The following is a 24,693-nucleotide window of genomic DNA, read 5'->3' as shown; positions in this document are numbered from 1 at the left end:
TCAGTATTGTGAAAATGACTATACTACCCAAAACAATCTACAGATTCAATGCAATCCCTATCAAATTACCAATGGCATTTTTTATGGAACTAGAACAAAAAATCTTAAAATTTGTATAGAGACACAAAAGACCCCGAATAGACAAAGCAGTCTTGAGGGAAAAAAACGGAGCTGGAGGAATCAGACTCCCTGATTTCAGACTATACTACAAAGCTATAGTAATCAAGACAATATGGTACTGGCACAAAAACAGAAACACAGATCAATGGAACAAGATAGAAAGCCCAGAGATAAATCCACTCACCTATGGTCAACTAATCTATGACAAAGGAGGCAAGGATATACAGTGGAGAAAAGACAGTCTCTTCAATAAGTGGTGCTGGGAAAACTGGACAGCTACATGTAAAAGAATGAAATTAGAACACTCCCTAACACCATACACAAAAATAAACTCAAAATGGATTCGAGACCTAAATGTAAGACTGGACACTATAAAACTCTTAGAGGAAAACATAGGCAGAACACTCTTTGACATCAATCACAGCAAGATCTTCTTTGATCCACCTCCTAGAGTAATGGAAATAAAAACAAAAATAAACAAATGGGACCTAATGAAACTTAAAAGCTTTTGCACAGTGAAGGAAACCATAAACAAGACGAAAAGACAACCCTCAGAATGGGAGAAAATATTTGCAAACGAATCAACGGACAAAGGATTAATCTCCAAAATATAGAAACAGCTCATGCAGCTCAATATTAAAAAAACAAACAACCCAATCCAAAAGTGGACGGAAGACCTAAATAGACATTTCTCCAAAGAAGACATACAGATGGCCAAGAAGCACATGAAAAGCTGCTCAACATCACTAATTATTAGAGAAATGCAAATCAAAACTAAAATGAGGTATCACCTCACACCAGTTAGAATGGGCACCATCAGAAAATCTACAAACAACAAATGCTGGAGAGGGTGTGGAGAAAAGGCAACACTCTTGCACTGTTGGTGGGAATGTAAATTGATACAGCCACTATGGAGAACAGTATGGAGGTTCCTTAAAAAACTAAAAATAGAATTACCATATGATCCAGCAATCTCACTACTGGGCATATACCCAGAGAAAACCATAATTCAAAAAGACACATGCACCCCAATGTTCATTGCCACACTATTTACAATAGCCAGGTCATGGAAGCAACCTAAATGCCCATCGACAGACGAATGGATAAAGAAGATGTGGTACATATATACAATGGAATATTACTCAGCCATAAAAAGGAACGAAATTGGGTCATTTGTTGAGACATGGATGGATCTAGAGACTGTCATACAGAGTGAAGTAAGTCAGAAATAGAAAAACAAATATCGTATATTAACGCATATATGTGAACCTAAAAAATGGTACAGATGAACCGGTTTGCAGGGCAGAAATTGAGACACAGATGTAGAGAACAAAGGTGTGGACACCAAGGGGGAAAAGCGGCGGGGGGTGGGGGTGGTGGTGTGATGAATTGGGCGATTGGGATTGACATGTATACAGTCATGTGTATAAAATTGATGACTAATAAGAACCTGCTGCATAAAAAAATAAATTTAATTTAATTTAAAAATTAAAAAATATATATATATATCATTTTAACCATCAAACAAATTGAATTCATAGTTTTAAAATCCCTAAAAAGAAATCTCCAGTCCCACGTGGTTTCACTAAAGAATTCTACCTGACACCTAAAGAACCTCTCTTTAAGAGGGGAGATACTCCCCAACTCATTTTCTAAGTCTAGTAATAAACACATGAAATCTGAAATTAAAAATACAAGACCATATATAATCAGTCAGAAATCAGACATAGACAGTACTCAGAGAGAAAGAGAGAACTACAGTCTAATATCCCTCAGGAACACAGACAAGAAAAATCTCAGCAGAATATCAGCAAGTGTAGTCCAGCTACATATATAAAATAATTATACACCATGACCAAGTGGAGTTTATCCCAGCGATGCAAGGCTGGTTCAATATTCAAAAATTAATCAAAGTAATCCAACATATTAACATTTTCTTAATTAAAGAAGAAAAATCGCATCATCATATCAATTGATGCCGAAAAAACATCTAACAAAATTCAATACTAATTCATAAAAATTCTCAGAAAACTAGGAATAGAGGGAAACTTCCTCTCATTGATAAAGAACATCTACAGAAAAACCTACAGAAACATCATACTTAATGGTGAAAGACTGATCGTAATGGTTAAGACTGCGAAAAAAACAAGGATGTACACTCTCATAACTCTTATTCAACATAATACTAGAAATCCTAGCCAGCACAATAAGAAAAGAAAATAAGAGTCATATAGATTGAAAAGGAAGACATGAAAATGTCCCGATTTGCAGGTGACACGATTGTTTACACAGAAAAACTCAACAAGTCTGTCCAAAAAGAAAGGAAAAAACCCCTCCAATAAGGAATAAATGAGCTCAGAAAAGCCATAGGATATAAGATCAACATATAAAAGCCAACTGTACTTCTATATGCTAGCAATGAACATGTGGAAATTGAAATTTTAAATGTAAAACCATTTATAATCACTCAAAAAATAAAATACTTGGGCATAAATGTAACAAAACATGTATAGAATTTGTCTCCTAAAAACTACAAAATACTAATGAAATAAATCCAAAAAGATGTAAATAAATCTAAAGATACACTGTGTTCATGGATTGGAAAATTCAACATAGTGAAGACATCAATTTTCCAAATTGATCTATAAATTTAACAGAAGTCTATCAAAATCCCAGCAAAAAGTCTTGTAGATATAGAAAAGCTTATTCTAAAGCATATTTGGAAAGGCAAAGGAACTAAATGAGCTAAAACAATTTTGAAAAAAAGAATAAAGTTAGATTACATTACTTGATTTTAAGACTCACCAGTAATCAAGAAAATCAAGTAATGTGGCATTAGTGTAAAGACAGATACATATATCAATGGAACAGAAATGAAAACCCAGAAATAGAGCCACACAAGTCTGGCCAATTGATTTATGACAAAGGTGCGAAACAATTCAATAGAGGAAGACAGTCTTTTCAACAAAAGGTGCTGTAGCAACTGGACATCCATAAGCAAAAAAATAATAATAATAAATCTCTACCTAAATTAACACAAAAATTAACCCAAAAGGGATCATAGACTTAAAGGTAAAATACAAAACTAGGAAACTTTGTGGGGAAAAAAAAAAAAGAGAAAATCTTTGGGTCATAAAACTAGGCCAAGAGTACTTAGACGTGACACCAAAAGCACAGTTCTTAAGAGAAAAAAAAATTAATAAACTGGATTTCTGTGAAAGACCCTACCAAGAGGATGAAAAGTCAAGCTACTGCCTGAGAAATAATATTTGCAAACCACCTACCTGACAAAGAACTAGTATCTAGACTATACAGAGAACTCTCTGAACTCAACAGTAAAAATAAACCAAACAATCCAAGTAAAAATGGGCAAAAGATAGGAACAGAATTTCACCAAAGAGTATATAGAGATGACAAATAAGCGCATGAAGATATGTTCAACATCTTTAACTATTAGGGAAATGCAAATTAAAACCATGATGAGGTATCACTACCCACCTAATCAGAATAGCTGAAATTTAAAATGTTAATAAGGCCTTATGCTAGCAAGTATGCAGAGAAACTGAGGATCTCATACATTTTTTTGGTGGGAATGTAAAATGGTAGAGCCATTTTGGAAAACAGTTCATACAGTTTTTTATAAAACCAAACATGTACTTATCATACAATCCAGCAATCAAACACCTGGGTATTTATCCCTGAGAAAATAAAACTTAAGTTCACACGAAAACCTGTACACAAATATTCACATCAGATTTATTTATAATAGCCAAAAACTGGAAACAACCGAAATGTCCTTCACAGATCAAATGGTTAAACAAACTGCGGTCCATCCATATCATTAACTAATACCCTGCAAAGAAAAGGAATAAATTACTGATACACACAACTTGTATGAATCTCAAGGGCATTAAGCTGGGGGCGGGGGAGGGAGCCAGTCTCAAAAGGTTATAATACTGTATGACTCCATTTATATAACATTCTCAAATCACAAAATCATGAGATGGAAAAACAAAACTGGCTTCCATGGGTTAGGGATGGCGAGAGCAGGATGGGTGTGACTAGAAAGAGGCAGCAAGGGAGTTCTTTCGGGTTCTGTATTTTAATTGTGTTGGTGGTTAGGGAAAGGAAAGGAATAGAACCACACTCAAAGTCCCAATATACCACATACAAAAACTGCAGTTTCCGTGGTTGAACCAGGACGGGGTTTAAAGCCCAGCCACGTAGACCTCTGCTTCGCCCCCTAATGGTGGTTCCTGAAGCATGCTAGGAATACTATGGTATTGGCAGAATCTCAAAGTTGATGAGTCAGACTTCTCATTTGCATACCCACAGTACCCTGCATAGAGTACGATCCTTTCAAATTTAAAAGAATATTCCTTTCAACTCAACATTTCTAAATATGAGAAGTTTGCTTACAAAATTCCTTGTACAAACTTTAAGCAGGAAGTGCCCTTGGGGATAAAGAGCCACCATCAGTGCAGTAGGAGCTGCAGTTACTGGAGAAATGAGCTTAGTAAGCCAGTCTTATACTCTGGTTTCTCTTCAAATAGACTAAATCTTTTGCTTTTTACTAAAGATTTCTGTGAAGAGAACTAAGTCTGAGTGGTCAACAAATTTTTTGAGGCCTTGCTTTGGCAGAGCTGATGTCTGATGTTGTAATAAAAGACATGATTTTTCTGAAATAACCCATCTTCCTGCTGTTTTTAACATGCTGTTATTCCTCTTAACCTAGAAGTTTAGTATTATAAGTAAGAAGCTTATAGGCTAAGGTTTTATTCGTTTTTCTATCTGAACTGTTCTGGTTAACCTACACAGTTTAGTGTTATAAATAAGAAACCTATAGACAGGTTTTATTGGTTTTCTATCTGAACTGTTCTAGTAAAATGTCATAAATTTATGTGAAATGAATTTCCACTGATGAAGTCTTGACTTGCCAGAAACACTGGCTAAAACAACTGAACTGTTCCCCTTCCCTCTCCTACATAATGAAGAATCTAAAATGTTGAAAATATATATCCTAAGTGATGACCCTGAAGCCTCACTCAAAGGTCCTGTATTCAGCTACAAGTTGGAAAGTATCTGGTAGTCTGACGCCAGGTTGTCCAGAATCCCCAGTGCATGATGTCATAGCCATGAAAGGAACCTTCAATGCATGGTAGTGGTACCAGCTCCTAAAGGACAAAGAGCCTCCTGAAACTTCATCCAGCCCAGCAAACAGGCTGGTATCAACTGGTTTCTACTGCTTGCCTAATAAATGTCTATATGTGTGATCAAATTTAGCTGGAGAACTGCCTTCATACAACCCAGGAGCAAAATTATAATGGACGAACCCTCACCAACTTGAACTTTTCAGCAGATACTGTGATCCTGAAAGCGGCTCCAGTCAGTTCCCCACACAAAGACACCACCCTTCACATCTCCCACGGGCCCATGATCTTACTCTTATCCTGCAGCTGCTTCTAATTTCTTTTTAACAGAGACTTATCAACTGTCATGTCATGATTTTAAAAGGTAATAACCTTTTAAAGAATGGTGACAGGCACCACTTTTAGGGAATGTACTGGGAAAAGGAAGTGTTTCCCCTCCTCCCCACTCCCCCATGTCTCTCCCCAAATTTCAGCTCTAAGCCACTGCTGAACTCTGCTCCTCCTACTCTCAGAATCCTACCTGTTGGAGCACTTACATAGGATGTGTTGTGTAAACAACTCCCTCTACCCCGAGGGACTGTTCTTGACAATAAAAGTGCCCAAATGCAGAGTCCACATTCCAGAAGGAATGAGTTAGCATCTGAAGGGTCCCAGTCAGAAATCCAGTTCCAGACATGGCTACAATTCAAATGATTTCAATATTGGTATTGAAAGCTGCACCTGAGAATTTATTAGCATTAAGACTGTTAGAAATAAGTAATTTACAAATGAAGGAAGTGGTGTTCAACATAGGCAGTGGGTTAGAAATTTTATCAGCCTCCAATAACCTCATAAGGGTGAGGCATCAGAATCCCTGGAGCAGGCACCCAGAGCTTCAGCGAAAACAGCCCTCCTTCTAGCACCCCTGCGCTTCTGTGTCCCTTTACTTCATAAGGTTCCATTCCCCCTGTCAGATTAGCAGGGTGTCTGCTCCAGCCCACAGAGTAGAACTGCCTCAGCCTCAGATGAATCCTTCCTGCAGGGTGCTTGTTGGAGAACCTAAAGACAGAGAACAGGTTCAGTGGCAGATTTTGTACCTGCCACTGAAGAAATAAATAATAAGTGTTTGCACACGTGGCAGAATTCAGATCTGAACTCTTTCCCTATGACGTACCACTTGGTAGTGAGGTTACAGGAAAGGAAGATATTTAACTCCTACCCACCTCCAGCTACCAGAAGCTAATAAGAGTAAAACCAAAGAATTTGATTTTTGTTCAACAATCAGACAGACTCGGGTCAGTTCAAAACACTATGCTTCTGTTCAAGGCTCAGCTCAGATCCACCTCCTCTGGGGAGCCTTCCCTGGTCATTCCAAGGTTGGAAACTCACCTGGCAATTTTTGGCTATACCAACCAGGGACATTCATAAAAATGGAAACACTCTGTTAAATGTAATGCCGATTTTCAGGCAGGACACACAAACAGGGTCAGTTGTCCTGGCTGTGTACACCTGCTATCTCTTCAGCTTGACTGATGCTGCTACCCTTCGTTAAATAATTAGAGCAACATCCCTATTAAAGCCACATGGCAGCTTGGCATTCTCAGGTGGAGTATTAGCTTCTTGAGGAGAGAAACTATGCTTCTTACTTCCCTTAACCCACAGCACCTATAGAAAAGCCGCTGATGAGCAAAGAATTACTTGTAAACTGACTGGCTTGTGGCTGAGAAATGTCTCACCACTCCAAACCTATATCATCACCTCAAGGTTTTACTAAGTATTCATGGGGAACCTCTCTCTCTCTCAATCTGTTTCTTTTTCTCTCTTCTCTCCCTCCATACGTGCGCACGCACACATACACACACCTGATTTTTTAGTCCTGCAGGGCTAAACCCTTGGTTCTAACTTCACCTTATCTTCTCCTGGCTCCTTCAAGAAACTTTATAACAAAATAAACAATATTTGGGGGGACTTCCCTGGTGGCACAGTGGTTAAGAATCCGCCTGCCAATGCAGGGGACACAGGTTCGATCCCTGGTCCAGGAAGGTCCCACATGCCGCGGAGCAACTAAGCCCGTGCGCCACAACTACTGAATCCTGCGCGACTAGAGCCCGTACTCTGCACCAAGAGAAGCCACCGTAATGAGAAGCCCGTGCACCGCAACGAAGAGTAGCGCCCGCTCGCCGCAACTAGAGAAAGCCCGCGTGCAGCAACGAAGACCCAACGCAGACAAAAATCAATCAATCATTAATTAATTTTTTTAAAAAAAACAATATTTTGCATGAGACTGATATAAAAGAGAGAGGAGGGCCAAGCAGGGGCCTTAGTGGCTGAGCTAATAAGCAAATTTGATGCTTATCCGTTTGCATTACAGACCCTATTTTCACATAAGGCAGAGAGCTTCCCTTTCCTGTGCTCCCCAGGAAATCACTACCGCCTCACTTTTCCCCCCGCCTCGTTGCACATCTCCTACGTATCAGGACGGACATCCAGCACGGACGAGACTAGACAAGAGACAGCGTACTGGCGGGTTAAGGGCAGGAGTTCTTCATGTTAACAAGAGGGAATCAAGCCCAACGTGTGCTCAGGAACCTTCCCTCCATTACTAGTCTGTGGGCTTCTTGCCCCGACCATTTGGAGACTCCTCAGCCCACACCCTCTCTGCCTGGAGGGGCTGGCACAGGACACAAGAATCTACCTCTGCTGAGCAGCCCCTCTGAGAAGGGGCAAAGCTGCATCAAATCCAATCCTCTGTTAATAAGGACGGGCTGAAAATTCACACAAACAGCCAAACCACACATTCACCTGTTCCCATCAGATGGAGGAAGGCAGACACAACCAGAACACCGGAATCATCTTCGAGGAGCTACGGCTTAATGAAAATGAGGTAAGACCTACACTGTCTAAACCTGCCAGAGTTTAGACACGTGAAACAAAGCAAACCTTGCCAAGGGGCCAGTGATCCTTCACAATAAGTGCCCAACCAGACAGCCATGTCCACCTTAATCCAACCGCCACTACTGAATGCCTGCTCCAGTGAGGCAGGGATGAAAGATCCTCTTACATCCAGAACAGGTAACTGCTCTATAACACAGGCTCGGGAAGGAGTCCTGGGAATGGAGCTCATAGGAGGGAGAAATCAATGCCAACAGGGGGAGGAGCCGGGGGAGAGGCATCAGGAAAGGTTCCACATGGGCTGTTCCTTGAGCCGCCGGGAAGTGTGCCCAGTCTGCATGAGGATCACAGGGAGGAAACCTCAAGGCATCCTTGGGGAATGGCAGATGATCCTGTTATTTAGTAGCACATGGTTACTACATGGAGCTGAGGTTGCTAAAACAAGGTAGGGCCAGTGGACAAATGGGGCTGAATGTCAGCCACCGAGTCTGGACTTTACACTGTAAGAAATGGGGAGCCATGCATGGGTTTTGAGGGACATTATGAGATATACATTCCAGGACGTTAACTCCAGGGATGCACAAACCTTGATTGGGGGAGATCGGGAGAGGCGGGCAAGGCAGGGAAATCCCAAGGCTCCTCAAAGAGTCCTCAGAAGAAATGGCAATGGCCTGAACCCCTTCAGTAACCGTCCCTTGCCTTCTGAATAAAGTTCAGACTCCACCTATGGCACCCAATGGCCTTTATGATCCAGCCCCTGTCTACCTTGTAACACCCCTTCCTCTCACTCAACCTCCCAGCCAAACTGAATGACTCTCTCAAATCCAGTCCTTATGCCTGCTACTCCCTTCACCCATCCTTCCCCAATACCTCAGCTCTAATTTCTGTGAGTCTGGGTTACAGGCACCTTCTGTTTCTGCATGCCCCGTGAGTAGCTGCATCACTTACCTCACTGTCTCAGCATCAGTGTCCCCTGAATTCAGGGCCCAGTGAAGACAGAGCCTGGAAGGTCACAGCCTCCCAGCACCCAGCCTAGAAGCCTCTCACACAGCAGCCACTCAATGAATATTTGTTAAATGATTCAACACAGAGCTTGCTGAGTTTTTTTTTTTTTAAATATCAAAATACAGAGGAATTTATAAATAAGTTGAATATTAAAATCTTTATAGGTAAAATCTGAGTAGCTAAAAATTGTATCATTACTTTAGAAACGACCTCTTCTCTCTTAACATTCAAAGACATAAGTGATCAAGCTTCCCTTCTCTGATCTGATCTTCTCTTTCTAACCTTCTTGGCAGGCACTGAAAATTCCTCTCTGATTCTACTTCTGAAAGAACGTCTCATTTACAAGTGGGCCCCAATTTCAGAACTGTCACAGGAAGAGGTGTCCTCAGGAAAGAAATGAGTAATTGATTACATGTAAAATTCTTCATAATTCATTAGGCTTTTGAGAGCTCCTTTCAGTAGCAATCCATCCCCTTCTAGATTTAAATGTTTCTCTGTAGAGCATTATCTCCTTGCCAGACAGGGGGAATCAACAAATCTTAGCTCTAAAGCAAGGATGTCTTCATCCATGGAAGGACAAAATAATGACCACAGCAGCATGGACTAAGGATCCATTCTGTACCAACCACATACGTGCTGGGTGTTTTATCATCATCTCTTTATCCACAATGAGACCTCCCATTCCCATATTTCAAAAAATAAAACTAAGGCTCAAATGAGGTGAACGATCTTCCAAAATGGAGCAAACTGCATTTTGAACCCAAGTCCATCCAACTCCAACACCTGTGCTCTTTCCATTATAACAACTATCTTGAATCAGAAATAAAAATAAAAGGAAAACAAATTCATGATAATACAACCCAACATGGAGCTTCATTCATGTCAGTTTGATTCAGAACCTACTGTCTAGAAATATCAAGCAAGGAACATGGTCACTAAAAAGTTTCCTTCATATTCTTGGGACATCTAGCAAGAACACTAGGCAAGAGAAAAGGGAACCACCAAACACCGAGACAGATGGCCAGAAATGGAAAGGCATCGGGCTCGACTCGTCCCTGGCCACACACAGGTTCCCAGCACAGGACTGCTCCAAGAGGCCACTGGAGCCCACGCGGGGAGGCAGTTTCAAGCCTGGAAAAAGAGACATCACAAAACAGGATGCAAATGTCACAGCATATGTAACCTGAACACTCCTTGAGAGCTACATCTACGCAATCTCCCCCACCACAACTGGCATCTCGGCAGAAACAAGCAGCTTTACACCAAAGGAATGATAAGACCCAAAGGTATTCCTGATTTGGGCTCTAATCCTCCCTACCATCATCGGCAACCGGAGGACCGTGGTCAGGCCCAGCATCCTTTCACTGTCCTAAGGGAAGCTTCCCCTTGAGTCACCGTCACCCTGATACGTTCGTCCCCTTTCCAACCACACTGAGCCCCTCTGGAAGAGTATCTTCTCTACCGATGACCTTGCCAAATCCCACCCATTCTGTGGAGCTCAGCTGAAGGTCTGCCCCCAGAAGCAGTGTGGGATTGCTTGTGCCCACGGTGGTCTCTCCCTGCTCTGACTGTCAACACTGTCCCACTCGGCATTCACGTACATGCCAATCCAGGTGAACTTAGGACTGATGCATTTTACGCCAGTGTTGCCACCTGGCACAGTGTTACTCACTCTTCCCTGCAGTTAAATTCAGCAAAATACTCATCTACTCTGTCCCAGGCACTGAAGATACAGGACTCATTAAATCCCAGCCCTGCCCCTGTGAGTTTCACAGTCTGGTGGAGGATGGATACTACAAGATAACACTGTACAAATATATTTATCATAATAGGGTACAGGATTCAATCCAAAGCATGACTACACATCACCCTGTTCGTCTCCTTCATATCATTTAGCTCAATCTGTGGCTGTTACGTTTATCCATTTACTTACTGTTGATCTGCCCCCACTAGGAGACACTGGGACAGGAAGTTTGTCTGTCTGGTTCACTACTATGTCCCTAGCACTCCACATGGACTTGGGCTCAGAAACACATTCGTTAAAAGCTGTATTTGTGGAAGGAGATAAAAGGAGAAGCAGAGAAGTGTCAGGAACTATGAGCATTAAACCCAAATTAAAGGTCCCGGCAATGCTTCCGTGACGGGAGACAGCTGGGCTCAGATGTGAAGTGTGAGTGAGGACCAGATAGGGAAGAGGTGAAGCACAATCCAGAGGAGGAAACAGGAGGAGCAAAGGTAAGAAATGGCCAAGTCAGCATGACAAAGCCCTTAAATATTACTGCAGGCCGGCTGTTCTCAAAGAGAGGCGGTTTTGTCCTTAGGGGGCATGTGGCAATGCCTGGAGACACTTGTGACTGTCATGACTTGGAGCAGCAGGTGCTACTGGCATCTACGAGGTGGGGTCCAGGGATGCTGCTAAACACCCTACAATGTACAGAACAGGCCCCCACTACAAAGGAGGTCAGCAGTGCTGAGGTTTAGCGACATTTAAAGGATGGACTGGTCAGAGAACATAAAAGCTTCCTTCTAAAGTTCACGATTTCTACTCATGCCTAATTTCGCCTTTTGATTAGAATTTAGACCAGAATAGCGTTTGCTTGCCACCTCCAAAGGAAATACTCAGAACCTATTAGGCTTCTGTTTTAGCTGAAATAAGACTTTCAGCAGACATCAATGAACCTCCCGTCACTACATACGGCCCCGGGTCTATTTTATGATCTTCACCAAGGACACAGAATCAATTTGCTTCATCTGTTGGCTATCCACCCTGGCTCATCATTTTCCCTCTAAATTCTAGGACTCCAAACTACTCATCCCCTATGCAGGGTAATGAGATACAGAAAGATGAGGACAAGAGGCGCTCAATAGCATCAGATGAATGGATGGAAGGATGGTCAGCAGGACAGAGGAACAGAGATTTTTCAGAATAGAAAAAGTCCTTGGAGCTTTTATCTGAGCCTTGTGCACTGTTCCACAAAGGCAGAGTCGACCTAAACGTTGACACCCACTGCCTGTGCCCGTCACTACGGGGGGCTGTCACGGAGAATGCACAGAAGAGGTCACGTCCCCAGGATTCTGGAGCCTTGGCAGGGAGTCAAGCAGCTGAACGTGATGGAGTGGTGGGAGCTGGGAAGTCAGCGAAGACAAAGCCCCTTTGTCTAGAAGTAGCAACACCCAGCAGGGCTGAGCCTGCAACAATGAAATCCACGGGAGCTCCACACCTGGTGGGGCCTGATCCTCGTTCAGCTTCTCAAACTGCCTCACAGTTGCTTCTCTTCAGCGAAAAGTCTCTTAGTCTAAAATGAGTTTGCTTATTTTTGCCCCTGGCAAACAATTCAGTATTACCTGAAATGCCTGAATTATGACTCTAAAAATTTTTTTTAAATCACCATTTTTTTCTGTTGTAAGAGATCCAATAGCAGTATATTTCTGAAGAGTAGATCCCAGACACTCACAAGGGCTATCTGCTGTTGTAACCAGAGCAGGACCCAATGGGGCCTTCCCAGGACAAACACCCCCCCTGCCCACTGTCCTCCGCCTGGCTCGTCTGCAGAAAAACTGTAGTCAAAGAGTAAGTTTAATCAGAGAAGTGAGAAAATGCAAAAACAAAGGAAAAAGTCAAACAAGGCAAAATAATAATAGTTTAGCCACTAAACGAAGTCAAGGACCTTTAGTTTCTCCTCAGGGGCTATAGATATATTCTGAGCCATGTCCTTTGAGCTGTTTTGCAGATACTGAAACCCCCACTGGGTGGAAGAAGTTAACTATATGCCGCCCACAAGCACGTAGACCCCAGACCAATCAGAACCAGAAGGTTGATGATGTTGACTCCTGGTTGCCTCACCACCAACCAAGAATGTCCATGAGCTGATGACGCACCTCGCAACCCTCTCCTCAGCACAGAGCCCCTTCCTCTTTTCCCTATATAATTTGTGGGCAAAACTTGGGGAGTTGGTTCTTTGGGACATGAGTCCACCTTCTCGCCAGGATTGACAGCTACCTCAATAAAGCTACCTTTCCTTTTACCCAACACTTATCTCTCAGTATTGGATTCCTGAGCGATGAGCAGCTCAACCTGAGTTCTGTAACACTGTTACAACTCAAATTCCACTGTGACATAAAGCTTCCCAGATTTCCTCATCTCTGAAGTGGGCACAATACCACCCACATTACACGTCTTACTAATAATCCTAAAAAGGGCTTATTTAAATCAGAAACATTTACAAGTGGATTCGATGAACGAAAATTAAATTTATATCCAACTTTTCACGGAAATGTCTGGTGGGTAGAACAACTGGGAAGAGCATCACACAGGGCAGGACATTCTTCCCAGACCCAGACAAACATGGGCCACGTATTTAATACGGTGGCTCTGTACAGAGCCAGAGCTGGAAGAAAAGGGACAGGTTACCCTAGAAAATCAAATGGAAATTGAAGCCAATTTTCTTCAATTCTAAGTAAGATCTGCAACTCTCAAAGTAGGAAGATAGCAATACAGGCAGTACCCAGTTTGGAAACGAACTGTCTTCCAAAGTTCATTTGTAAGTCAGGTGCTCAGAACCTGGAGTGCAAGCATCATTCTATGTCCCAAGCCAACCAACGAAAGCTGATTAAACTTACAATATACCTGGCACACTACACACTTAGAGCAAAAATAGTAAAAAGCAATGTTGGGATATCATTTTTTAAATATATCCAAACGCCTAGAAAAACAAATACACAGCTCCTCACTAGGGTTGACCTGAACCCCAAACTATGAGCTGAAGCTGGACGTCGTGTGATCCAAGTCATTACTGAAATGGGGTCCTGGAAAACTGAAAGGGGAAGAATGAGAAAAACTCCAGACTCAAGAGGAAAGGGGTTCTGGTGGGACACAGAAAGTAGTCTAACATCTTGCAATCAAAAGAGGAGGGTCTGGTACGTACACATGACATACTCTGAAGAACAGAAGTGCTAACTGTCACCACTAGGAGAGCAACAGCGGCCACCCTGCCCGCGATCTAAGCAGGCACAATGAGCTGCAGTGGAGGATAAGTGGCCCACTGCCACCCAGAACCAGGGAGCAGAGGGGCGGGGGATTCCCAGCATGCTCTGCAGGGTGTGGACGGCCAGGGGCACTAGAGGCAGGAAGGAAACAGTTCCATAGTTGCCATGAGTTGGTATAGGGAGTGTCCAGGAGCCAAATTTGATTCCAATAGCTATGGCTAGGTCAGAAAAGAACTTCCTAAACTTTACAAAAGTGAAATTTGCATGAACCGATAAGGTTACCGATCCACATCTCTAGTATCTTGAGAGGAGAACATGGGACGAGATAAAGACAAAGCACGGGGAATGCCTTTCTCCACACGGCACACTCGCACCTTTTACAGCAGGAAAGGTACTTAATGTCCAATCGTTGCTGAGTACTATGGCTGGGTCAACGCCAAATACAAAAGTGATGCAAAACACTGAAACCAGGTTTGAAAATTGAAAAGGTTTATCACTGATCCACTCTGTACCTTCTTTAATCCTCCAAATAAAGTGCCAGTCTCCAGGTCAAATTCTTGGTCCAGTTCCTCTTCATGTTCTGACAAGAAAAACAGTGTGCATTAGTCACGAATCCAAATGAAACTGGGCTTGGTTTAACAGGAGAGGTACAAAAGGAAGCTGGAATACGTCCTGGAAAAGCTGCCCGTGGACTGAGCTACAGGCATGGAAACATGTCACACTCCTTCATTTCTGTGACCTCAGTTCCTGGAAATACATGGTGGGGCTGATGGAAATGTCCCTTTAATTTGTCATAAGGGTCACAAAAGGAGAGGGATTAAGCGCAAAAGCTTCCAGCACAAGGAAGCACAGGAGGGATGAGGGCAAATGCCCCACTTGTACAGATGGTGAAAAAAATTTTTAAACAGACCATGCCACAAAATGATGGTGACCATAGCCCTGTGATATAAAGCTAACAAGATTATTGATGGAATTGTATAATGGTAATACATATGCTTATAAGTAAACAGTACAATTGGTTTAAAACAAAAAATACTAAAAAAATCTTATTCAAATACTTCCTAAGCGTGAACAATACCAGGCACAGTGTGAAATAGTAGAAGTGACGCAGAACACGACTGGCAAGGCTTTTGCTCTCCTGGGACTTACTGTACACTGGATGAGAGAGACAAACAAATAATAAGAAATTACAGTGGTGCTGAAGAATGCCATGATATGGGAGGTAAGGAGTGCTATGGGGGCTGAGTCTGGGGTGTCTATGTGATGTCAATAGGCAGCTGGATGGGCATGGATGGAGCTCAAAACAGCGCCTCAGTTGGAGGTAAAGACTTAGGAGTCCCCGGTATAAGGGTAGTAATGAAGCCTCCAGAATGGCTGAGATCACCAAAAAGGGCACAGACTGCATAGACAAGAAAAGAAAAATCCAGTGCTCATCGGACCAACAAACATACAAAAAACACAGAGGACCACAAAGGAGCTACCCAGAAAGATCAAAGGAAAAGCAGGAGAGAGTGCATCACTAAAACATAATCATGAAATGATGCTGGTTTCAGAGTAGGATAAAAGGGCAGATTTACACACACTAGATGCAAACAGCAGCCCCAGCCTCAAACCCCAGGCAACACTGCCCCCAGGAAAAGCAGAAAAGGGAGGCTCATGGAGTACTGGGGCCCAGTGTGCCACAGGGCGCAACTCCAGGACACACTGACACTGAATTCCATAAGGTCCAGGAGGTGCTGCGGCGGTGTGTGATTGCCCTGGTCCTTTCTGTTACAGCTACACACAGGTCACGTTGTGTGTGTGTCTGTGTGTGTATGTGTCTGTGTATGTGCGCTGTGCTGTACACAGACTCAAGTTCCAAGGGAACAACCCACAAACAAGCAGCAAGCTACTACAATCCAACAAAGTAACAGGTCTCTCTGAACGCTAACAAAAACAAGGGGGAAAACCTCTCTGCTTTCTTGCCTCTTCTGTTTTGTCTTCACTTTCCTGCAAAGTGCAACCTCCAGAAACAAGAGAATTATGCAGAATTGAAACAAAGCAAAAACTTGAGTGCTTCTTTTTTAAAAGGGTACGTTCCAAAGCAGTGAAGTTTACAAGCTAAGCAGCTGACTCCCCCAAATGAGGACACATCTCCCTCTAGTGGGAAAAAGGAATCGTACGCAGACATGAGAATTAAGATGAAATCCTGTCTGGCGCTGTCCAGTAGAAATACTATCTGAGACACATTTATAATTTTAAAGTTTCTAGTAGCCACACTTTAAAAAAATAATTTTTCAAAGTGAAATTAATTTTAGAATATTTTATTTATCCTAATATGTCCAAACATTATTTCAACATGGAATCAATATTAAACAATTATTAATGAGTTATTTTACATTCCTTTTTCTTACTAATTCTTCAAAATTCCATGGACACATTATCCTTACAGCACATCTCAATTTGAAGTGGCCACATTCCAAGAGCTCATTAGCCCCATGCGGCTATAGCAATGGACAGTATCGTTCTACACCAAAACCCTCCCTCAGCTTTTGGAGAATTCCTACCAATCACCCTTGTCTGATTTCTTGACACAAACAAATGCTGTATGACGTACATTTAAATTACAACTTAAATCCATTCAGGATACTTTGGTGATCACTGTCTTCAGACCGTCTTGAGTTAGCTGAAATGCATTGCTATAGAATTTGGTAGAGTTCTACCAAAGTTTGGTTGAATTCTACCAAATTTGGTAGAATTTGGTAGAACAGAAGCTGAGAAACTGTAGCAGGAGATCTTTCCGTGAAGGGGGACAACCCTCAGAACTTCTCTGATTATCCTTCTTAGGTGAGGACCCCCCACCCTCACCCTTTGGGCAAGAACGAGATTTCATCATAACTCACATTCCCTCAAGCAAGAGGACGCTGCAAATAGAGAGAAGCCTTCTCTACCTGAGCACTTTTCTCCGCGCCACACAGGCCTGTGGGCAGAGCCAGCCCTTTCTTCTAGGTGCCCTGGTTCCATTTCCCCAAATTCAGTGCTCCACAAAACTGCCTGAGAGCAGAGAAATTAAGCAGTTTCTGCTGATAAGCCCTCAATACTACGTCAGCTGTTGATTCTTCCCCTGCCCTCCGCCACCAACCACCCCCCAACAACGGGATACATCAAAGCCCCATTCCACCTGCTGAGTGAGAGGGTTCGCATTTCAATCGTCGCCAATGAGCTGTGGTGGTAAACCGTTCACTTAAAGCCTCTAACCTACCTACCCTTTCACCCTCAACAGTTTGATGGGAAATCAATTCCGGTGTGGGGTAGGGGTAATTAGAGGGAAGGGGAGGGAAACACACACACACACACACCCTCGTCTGATACAAGCCGCTGTTGGGGACATGCACACCCAATCGTGGCCTAACTGTCCTGCTGTTTCTATGCATTTGAAAAATTCCAATCAGCTCCTATGGATTCTTTATTTCTCTAGGAAGCCGGAGGATATAGCAGACGGTGGTAGTAAATTAGAGCGGGGGAAGGGAGCCGAAAAGATGGGCTTCTAAAGATAAGAGAATTTAATAGTAAGCAACTCTCAAATATGCACAAGTACATGATCATATATACAAGAGGGGTGAAAAGGTGCTGGTTTTTCCATGAGATTCTTGAAGTACGTGGGCTCCTTCTCTCTTCTCTTCCAGTTCCCACTCAGGGAATAATAAAGTGGTTTACAAATAGCCCAAGCAAAAACAAATCATATATGTAAATAGGATGCAAAGCGATATACACATAAATGACCTTCAAATCTCCCTGAAAGAGCTGCTCATCAGCGACTCCTTAGGAATTCTGGGGTCTGTCAAGGCAGGCCACCAGGCACACAGTTTGCATGGGAATCCTTAGGGCTCCCTGGAGAGCCAGAAGCCCCAGACTAAGATGGAAACGCTCCAGTAAAGAAAAAGCCGTAAGCTTTGATGCAACACAGAGCAAAGGCTGGGGGAGCAGGGGGCCTGAGGAGTGAGGCGCTGTAGAGTCTAACACTGAGGGTTGCCTTCAAATGCCCTCCAGCCCGGGGCCCCAGTCATTGTGAGAGGTTAATCACAGGCTTTAAGAAAGCAGACTCTCTGGAAGCCAACAAGCCCCTCCCTTGAGGATCAGTGTCAATCTAGGAAGAAAACACCAGTGCAAGCCTGAGAGGAAGGGTGGGCCAGGAGACTTGGAATTCCAGTAGGAAGGCAGCGACTTGACGGTTTCCTATGACCCTGGCCATAGGTAACATGGAAAAAAAAAGATCAAGTATAACACGAAGCCCTGCCAAATAGAACACTCGGAGTCTTAGCTGCACCACAGCACACACTATTAATGCTGACTATCTAGACAGGCTGTCCAGACCTTGCCTCCTGCACTTGGGTCCTTTCACAAGGCTGTATTAACTGAAGGGCCCCTAGTGGTTCTGTCCATGGGCAGCCAGCTCACCTGGTTCCAAGGGCATAGGCCACCTGTACAAACACAGGACTGGTAGCCTTTGTTTCCCTATCCTGAACTGGGGCCCCCAGATAAGTACCCAGCCATCTTGCAACCAAAATCCTCTAATCACAGAAGCAAGTGGGAAAAATTACCTCCGGATTGACAAAGCCTGTCCCCCATGACAGGTTAGTATTGCATGAACGACATAAAAGAATTAATCTATAAATGAGCTGCTATATCCTTTTCTCATAAGCTGGGATTAGTGACAAGTGATAAGAACAGGCATGTAAAGGAACAAACAAAAGCCAAAAGATGAATATGCTCAACTATATTTGCATCCCACTTTAAGAACACCTATTATAAAAAAAAAAAAAAAGAAAAAAGAAACTGGAGGCAGCAATTCAAATGATTTGCTCCATATTTGCTTAAATATCAGGGCTCTCTGGTGTCACAGAGTTTATTTAGAGAAACTAACTGCTTGTCACTGAAGATTAAAGAAATGAAAATAAAATACCTGTGAAATAAAAACTCAAATCAATGGAAAGCACAGTTCCTTTTATAGAAATGTCTCTAACTGCAAATTTTCAGGAAGATAGCTACTCCATGAAAGGTGAGCCTGGGCTCTGTAAAGCCAAAAAGATCTAGGGTGGCTGCTGTTCATCAGAAAGTAATCACAGAAAACAGAAAAATGGTGGAATTTATAAATAAATCCAAGCGCTTGTTCTTCGAAAAAGAGAATCAACCTACCAAATAGACAAAACCTTTTTAAATTTCCTAAAACAAGGGACACACGTAGAATTCAAAACATTTTAAGAATATGATATACATCTGAAAATTTAAATGAAATCGAAAAATATAAATTACTCACACTGACTTAAGAAGAAAAGCTACGTGTACCAACAATCCTGAAAGATACTGAAAGTCTTTCGATAAGTCTACTTCCAAAGAGACTCTGTGGCTAGACAAACTTACAAGCGAATGATATCAAACTTTGATGCCAACACTTCGTATACTACTTAAACAGTTCCATAATATTGGCGGAGTCAGTGGGGGAGCTTCCCCATTCATTTCGAAAACTTAACACAATGCTGATACTGAAATCTGAGGATGAAACAATAAAACTACAGGCCAGTTAATCTCACTTAGAAATTATTAATATTTTTTTAAACACAGAAACAAGCAGTGTATTTAAAAATAGCATAGTCACAGTAGGTTTGTTGTAGGAAACCATATAAACTATATTGGAAATATGATTAAAATATCAATAGGTTGAGAAAGGAAAACTATGTAATCATCTGAATCGCTACTTTAAAAAATGGATAAAATTCAACATGTATTGCTGATTTTAAAATTTTAGTAAAAGGGAGCTAGACATATTCCTTAACATGTTTTTTTTCCAAAGAAAAGCTTATTCAGCGTTTCACTAATGGTAAAACAATACAGGGATTTCCATTAAAGTTAGGGATAACAAAATAAGGATAGCATTCTTTTCCAACTAGTATATTGTTCTAGAAGTCCTGGCTAAGTAATAATAGATGAAGCAAAACCATTATCATTATGTGTGGATATTATCTAAATACAAAAACCAGGAGAATCAAATGATAAAAGCCAATGGAACCCTAGGAGAATTCAATAATTTTTGGAACATAAAATAGAGATACCAAAATAAACAACTTTACTATAGACCAGAAATAATCAGCTAGAAATTACAGGAAATATAATTGGAAAGTATCCCAATTATAAAACGAAGAAAAAGACTTATAAATAATCTTAGGAATTTTAGCAGGGCCTATTATGAAGACAACCATGAACTTTTTTTAAGGGAAGTAACAGAAACCCTGAGAAAAAAATACCATACTCCTGGATGCAATATTATAAGATTGTCAATTATTTACAAATTAATTTCTAGGCTTATTGTAATTCTGATTAAAACCCTAATGAGATTTTTTTGGAACCTGCCAAGTTCAAACGTATCTCGAAGAATAAACCAGTAAGAATAGCTAAGAAAAGAATGGAAATAAAGAACAAGGAGTGGTAACTTACTCCACCACATATTCAGACATTTAAAAAGCAAAAATAATTAAAACAGCACAGTACTGATGTAAGAATTGATTGAGAAATCAATGAAACAGAAAAGACAGCCCCCATACTGTGTGTGTACACATGTGTGCATATCCATAAAAGAATTTAGTAGATATAATAATTTAGTACATGATCAAGATTGCATTATAATTCAATAAAGACAGACTTATTAAATAGTGTTTGGTTACCTATTTGGGAAAAAAGTAATTTAACTCTTCACACTTCTTATCAATATACCAAATACATGTGAGGTGGATTGAAGAATAAAGGCTAAACTTACTGAGACTACAGTAAGATGGACATTCTCCAATAGAAAACGTGTTAATTGGCACAGCCTTCCTGGAGAACAGTCTGGGTATATCTATCAAGAACCTTAAAAACATTCATGTAGTTTGACTCTATACTTCCTCTTCTGGAAATCCTTCTGAGAAAAACAATCAGGTACAATAAAACAGTACAAATAGATTCCTCACAAAATAAATGAGCTAAGCATTCAACTCATGAAGTTGGAATGAAGGAACAGAGCAAACCCAGAGAAACAATAAGGAAGGGAATAATCAGATAAGGGCAGAAATCAATGAATTGGAGAACAAAAAGAAACAATTGAGAAATCTAACAAAGCCAAAGCTGAAAAGATTAATAAGATCTCTAGCACAATTGATCAAAGGAAAAAAAAAAGTAGGATGGAGGGAGTGGAGAAGATGTAAATAAGAAAATACACAATGAGAGAAAAGCCAACTAGAGAAACAACAAATTTTTTCTAAGATAAGTATTATGATCCACAATATACTAATCAAGTTGAAAACCTTCATAAAATGCATAGATCGCTAGAAAGCTACAAAATGTCGAAATAGGTACAAGAAGAAATAGAAATTTTGAATACAAATCAATAGTTAGTAAGCTGAAACAGTAGGCCATGACTGCCCTTTCCAGATGCTTTTCCAGGTGACCTCCTATCACCAATGGTTTTCACTGATGAGAATTCAACTGTTTTCATTCCAAGAACTGCATTAAGCTGATATGAACAACAAAAATACATGGCCCTCTTTTAGGCAGAGGCATTAATTCTTTCAAGGTTACTGCATGACACATTGTATCTTTCCTCAAATTAAGTGCAATCAGAGAGACATACAAGTATTTCTACATGTTCTAAACCATAAGACACAAACTTAATGTAGGAGGTTTGGATTAGCCACAATACTGCAGAATACCAGGGGAGAGGTCACCAAGCATAGAAGATCACTACTACCACCACCCCCACCCCCAAGCATTTCCATATGACTTTGACACACTCTGTGTAGACTCTTGGAAGAGCTGAGTGGCAGAAGGGCTGTTCTGTTCAGTCCCTGCTGTGGATTTACCAAGAGATCCCTTGTGACTAGGGCTGTTATAATCAGTCTGCTGTCCCTAATGGTCAGACCACCCTGCTACTGCTGATGGGGAAGAGAGCAGTGAATGAGATGCCTGCTCTGTGCCCAGAGAAAGCAGCCGTGTAAGTGCCCACCCGCGGCATTCCACTTAACGAATAAGTTCTGAGCCCCTAGTCTGTTCTAGGCCCCATATTTGCTCCAGAAACAAACACTCCAAAAAAGTTCACAGAAGAGACAGTTTTCCCAGTGGATCCACTTCCATAATGTGGGTTAAGTGGCACTTTTTCCTGAATTAGATAGTAAGACGTGGAGCCAAAAAGACTCAACATGGCGTTAAACACGCTTTGGCAAGGCAGGGGGATCTGGCTTCCATGAGCTGAATGGAAAAAGGAATAGAGAAATAAGACATTTCTTGGGAGTGGCCACTTTGGCACTGATATTAAGAGAAAAAGCCTGAAGGATAAAAGAAGCTCCAGGCTAGAGTGAGGTCAGTAATAAATCAAACAGGATGACAGCCGCTGGATCAACTGAGGTGCCAAAAAGTTTTGTATTCTCCACAGAAGGATCCCCTCCCACCTCCATCCCAGTAGCTTTCACCACATAGGAAGGAAAAATTTTATTCCAGTGGGATAAAATTTTAAGGTTTGAAGTTTTACAGTACAATGGATAAAAGGGCTTCTCCTGTAAAGCAAGCTGCTTTAGGAAATTAAATTACCAATAAATACAAGTGGCAGAATAGAATAAAATATTGGGTCTAGAGTTGGACAAACCTGTTCCATTATTTATTAGATGTGTGGCCTTGGACAAGTTATATTTTTCAACCTCAGTATCCCCATCTGGGTAAAGAAGTATAACATCCATTGTGGTAGAGAGACTCCAAAGATGGCCACCATCAATTCCTTGTCTCCGTGTCTATGTGCGCTGCTCCAGCCATAAAAAGCCATAGTCTTTCCTCCCCTTGAATCTGGACTGGCCCTACGATTTGCTTTGACCAATAAATGAGGCAGAAGTGACCTACTCAACTTCCCAGGTTGGGCTTTAAGAGATCTGCAGCTTCTGGTTTTACACACATGCGATACTCCTTCTTCAAAGCCATGTGGAGAACCACGTACAGAGAACCACAGCATTCCAGTTGACAGCCTCCAGCTGAGCTCTTGGCTGATAGTCTGTCATGTGAGTCAGCCATCTTGGACGTTTCAGCCTAGCTGAGCCACCAGATAATTGCAGCCCAGCAACAACACATAAAGCAGAACTGCCCAGCTAAGTCCAATCCAGATTTATTAAAAACAAAGTCTCACAGAACATGAAACTCGATCAATGTAATCCATCAAAACAACAGGCTAAAGAAAAATTACATGATCATATCAGTAGATGCACAAAAAGCATTCAAAAAAATCCAACACCCATTTATGATTCAAAACTCCCAGTAAACTAGAAATAGAGAGGACCCTGAGGACCCTCCTCAACTGGGTAAAGAACACCCACAAAAACCTACAGCTAACATCATCCTTAATGGTGAGTAACTAGAAGCTTTCCTGCTCAGATCAGGAAAAAGGTAAGGATGTCCCCTCTTATCACTCCTTCTCAACACTGTACTGGAAATCCTAGCTAATGCAGTAAGAGGAGAAAATGAAATATAAGGTATACAGAATGGGAAGGCGGAAATAAAACTGTCTTTGTATGCAGATAACATGATTGTCTATCTAGAAAAACCAAAGAATCGACAAAAAACTCCTGGAATTAATAAGCAATTATAGCAAGGTTGCAGGAAACAAGGTTAATGTATAAAGGTCAGTCGCTTTACTATATATCAGCAATGGGGCTTCCCTGATGGCACAGTAGTTAAGAATCCGCCTGCCAATGCAGGGGACACGGGTTCGAGCCCTGGTCCAGGAAGATCCCACATACCACAGAGCAACTAAGCCCGTGCGCCACAACTACTGAGCCTGTGCTCTAGAGCCCACGAGCCACAACTACTGAGCCCATGTGCTACAACTACTGAAGCCCGCGCGCCTAGAGCCTGTGCTCTGCAACAAGAAAAGCCACAACAATGAGAAGCCCGCACACCACAACGAAGAGTAGCCCCCGCTGGCTGCAACTAGAGAAAGCCTGCGTGCAGCAGTGAAGACCCAACACAGCCAAAAAATAAATAAACAAATAAATATATATCAGCAATGAACAAGTAGAATTTGAAATTAAAAACAACAGCACCTCCCAAAATGAAATATTTAGGTATAAATCTAACAAAATATGCATGTTATATATGAGGAAAACAACAAAACTCTGATTAAAGAAATCAAAGAAGAACTAAATAAATGGAGATATATTCCATGCTCATGGAAAGACTCAATATTGTCAAGATATCAGTTCTTCCATACTTGATCTATATATTCAATGCAACCCAAATCAAAATCCTAGCAAGTTATTTTGTATATATCAACAAACTGATTCTAGAGTTTATATGGAGAGGCAAAAGACCCAGAATAGACAACACAATATTGAAGGAGAAAAACGAAGTCAGACAACAAGTACTATCCAACTTCAAGACTTACTAAAAAGCTATGGTATGCAAGACAGTGTGGTATGGGTAAAAGAATAGACAAAGAGATCCATGCAACAGAATAGACAGCCCAGAAATAGACCCACATAAATATACACAACCAATCTCTGACAAACAAGCA

At 41.5% G+C, this 24,693-nt stretch overlaps 1 protein-coding gene and 1 non-coding gene across 9 annotated transcripts in view; one reads left to right on the top strand and one right to left on the bottom strand.

Annotated features, from left to right (window-relative positions):
- HHAT (hedgehog acyltransferase) overlaps positions 1–24,693 on the bottom strand; it is a 357,453-nt gene that overhangs the window by 315,486 nt on the left and 17,274 nt on the right. For all 8 annotated transcript variants that reach the window (XM_061185553.1, XM_061185550.1, XM_061185554.1 and 5 more), the window contains exon 3: positions 14,645–14,712. In XM_061185553.1, the coding sequence (XP_061041536.1) occupies positions 14,645–14,712 (68 nt within the window). The remainder of the gene's footprint in view (positions 1–14,644; positions 14,713–24,693) is intronic.
- Positions 4,650–4,765, top strand: LOC133089339 (U5 spliceosomal RNA). The gene has a single exon (XR_009700702.1). It is a non-coding gene; the product is annotated as a U5 spliceosomal RNA (small nuclear RNA).

This window comes from Eubalaena glacialis, chromosome 3 (genome assembly GCF_028564815.1).
Source record: "Eubalaena glacialis isolate mEubGla1 chromosome 3, mEubGla1.1.hap2.+ XY, whole genome shotgun sequence".
NCBI lineage: Eukaryota > Metazoa > Chordata > Mammalia > Artiodactyla > Balaenidae > Eubalaena > Eubalaena glacialis.
The sequence above is the reverse complement of the archived record's forward strand: the minus strand, read 5'-3'. Positions and strand labels throughout refer to the sequence as shown.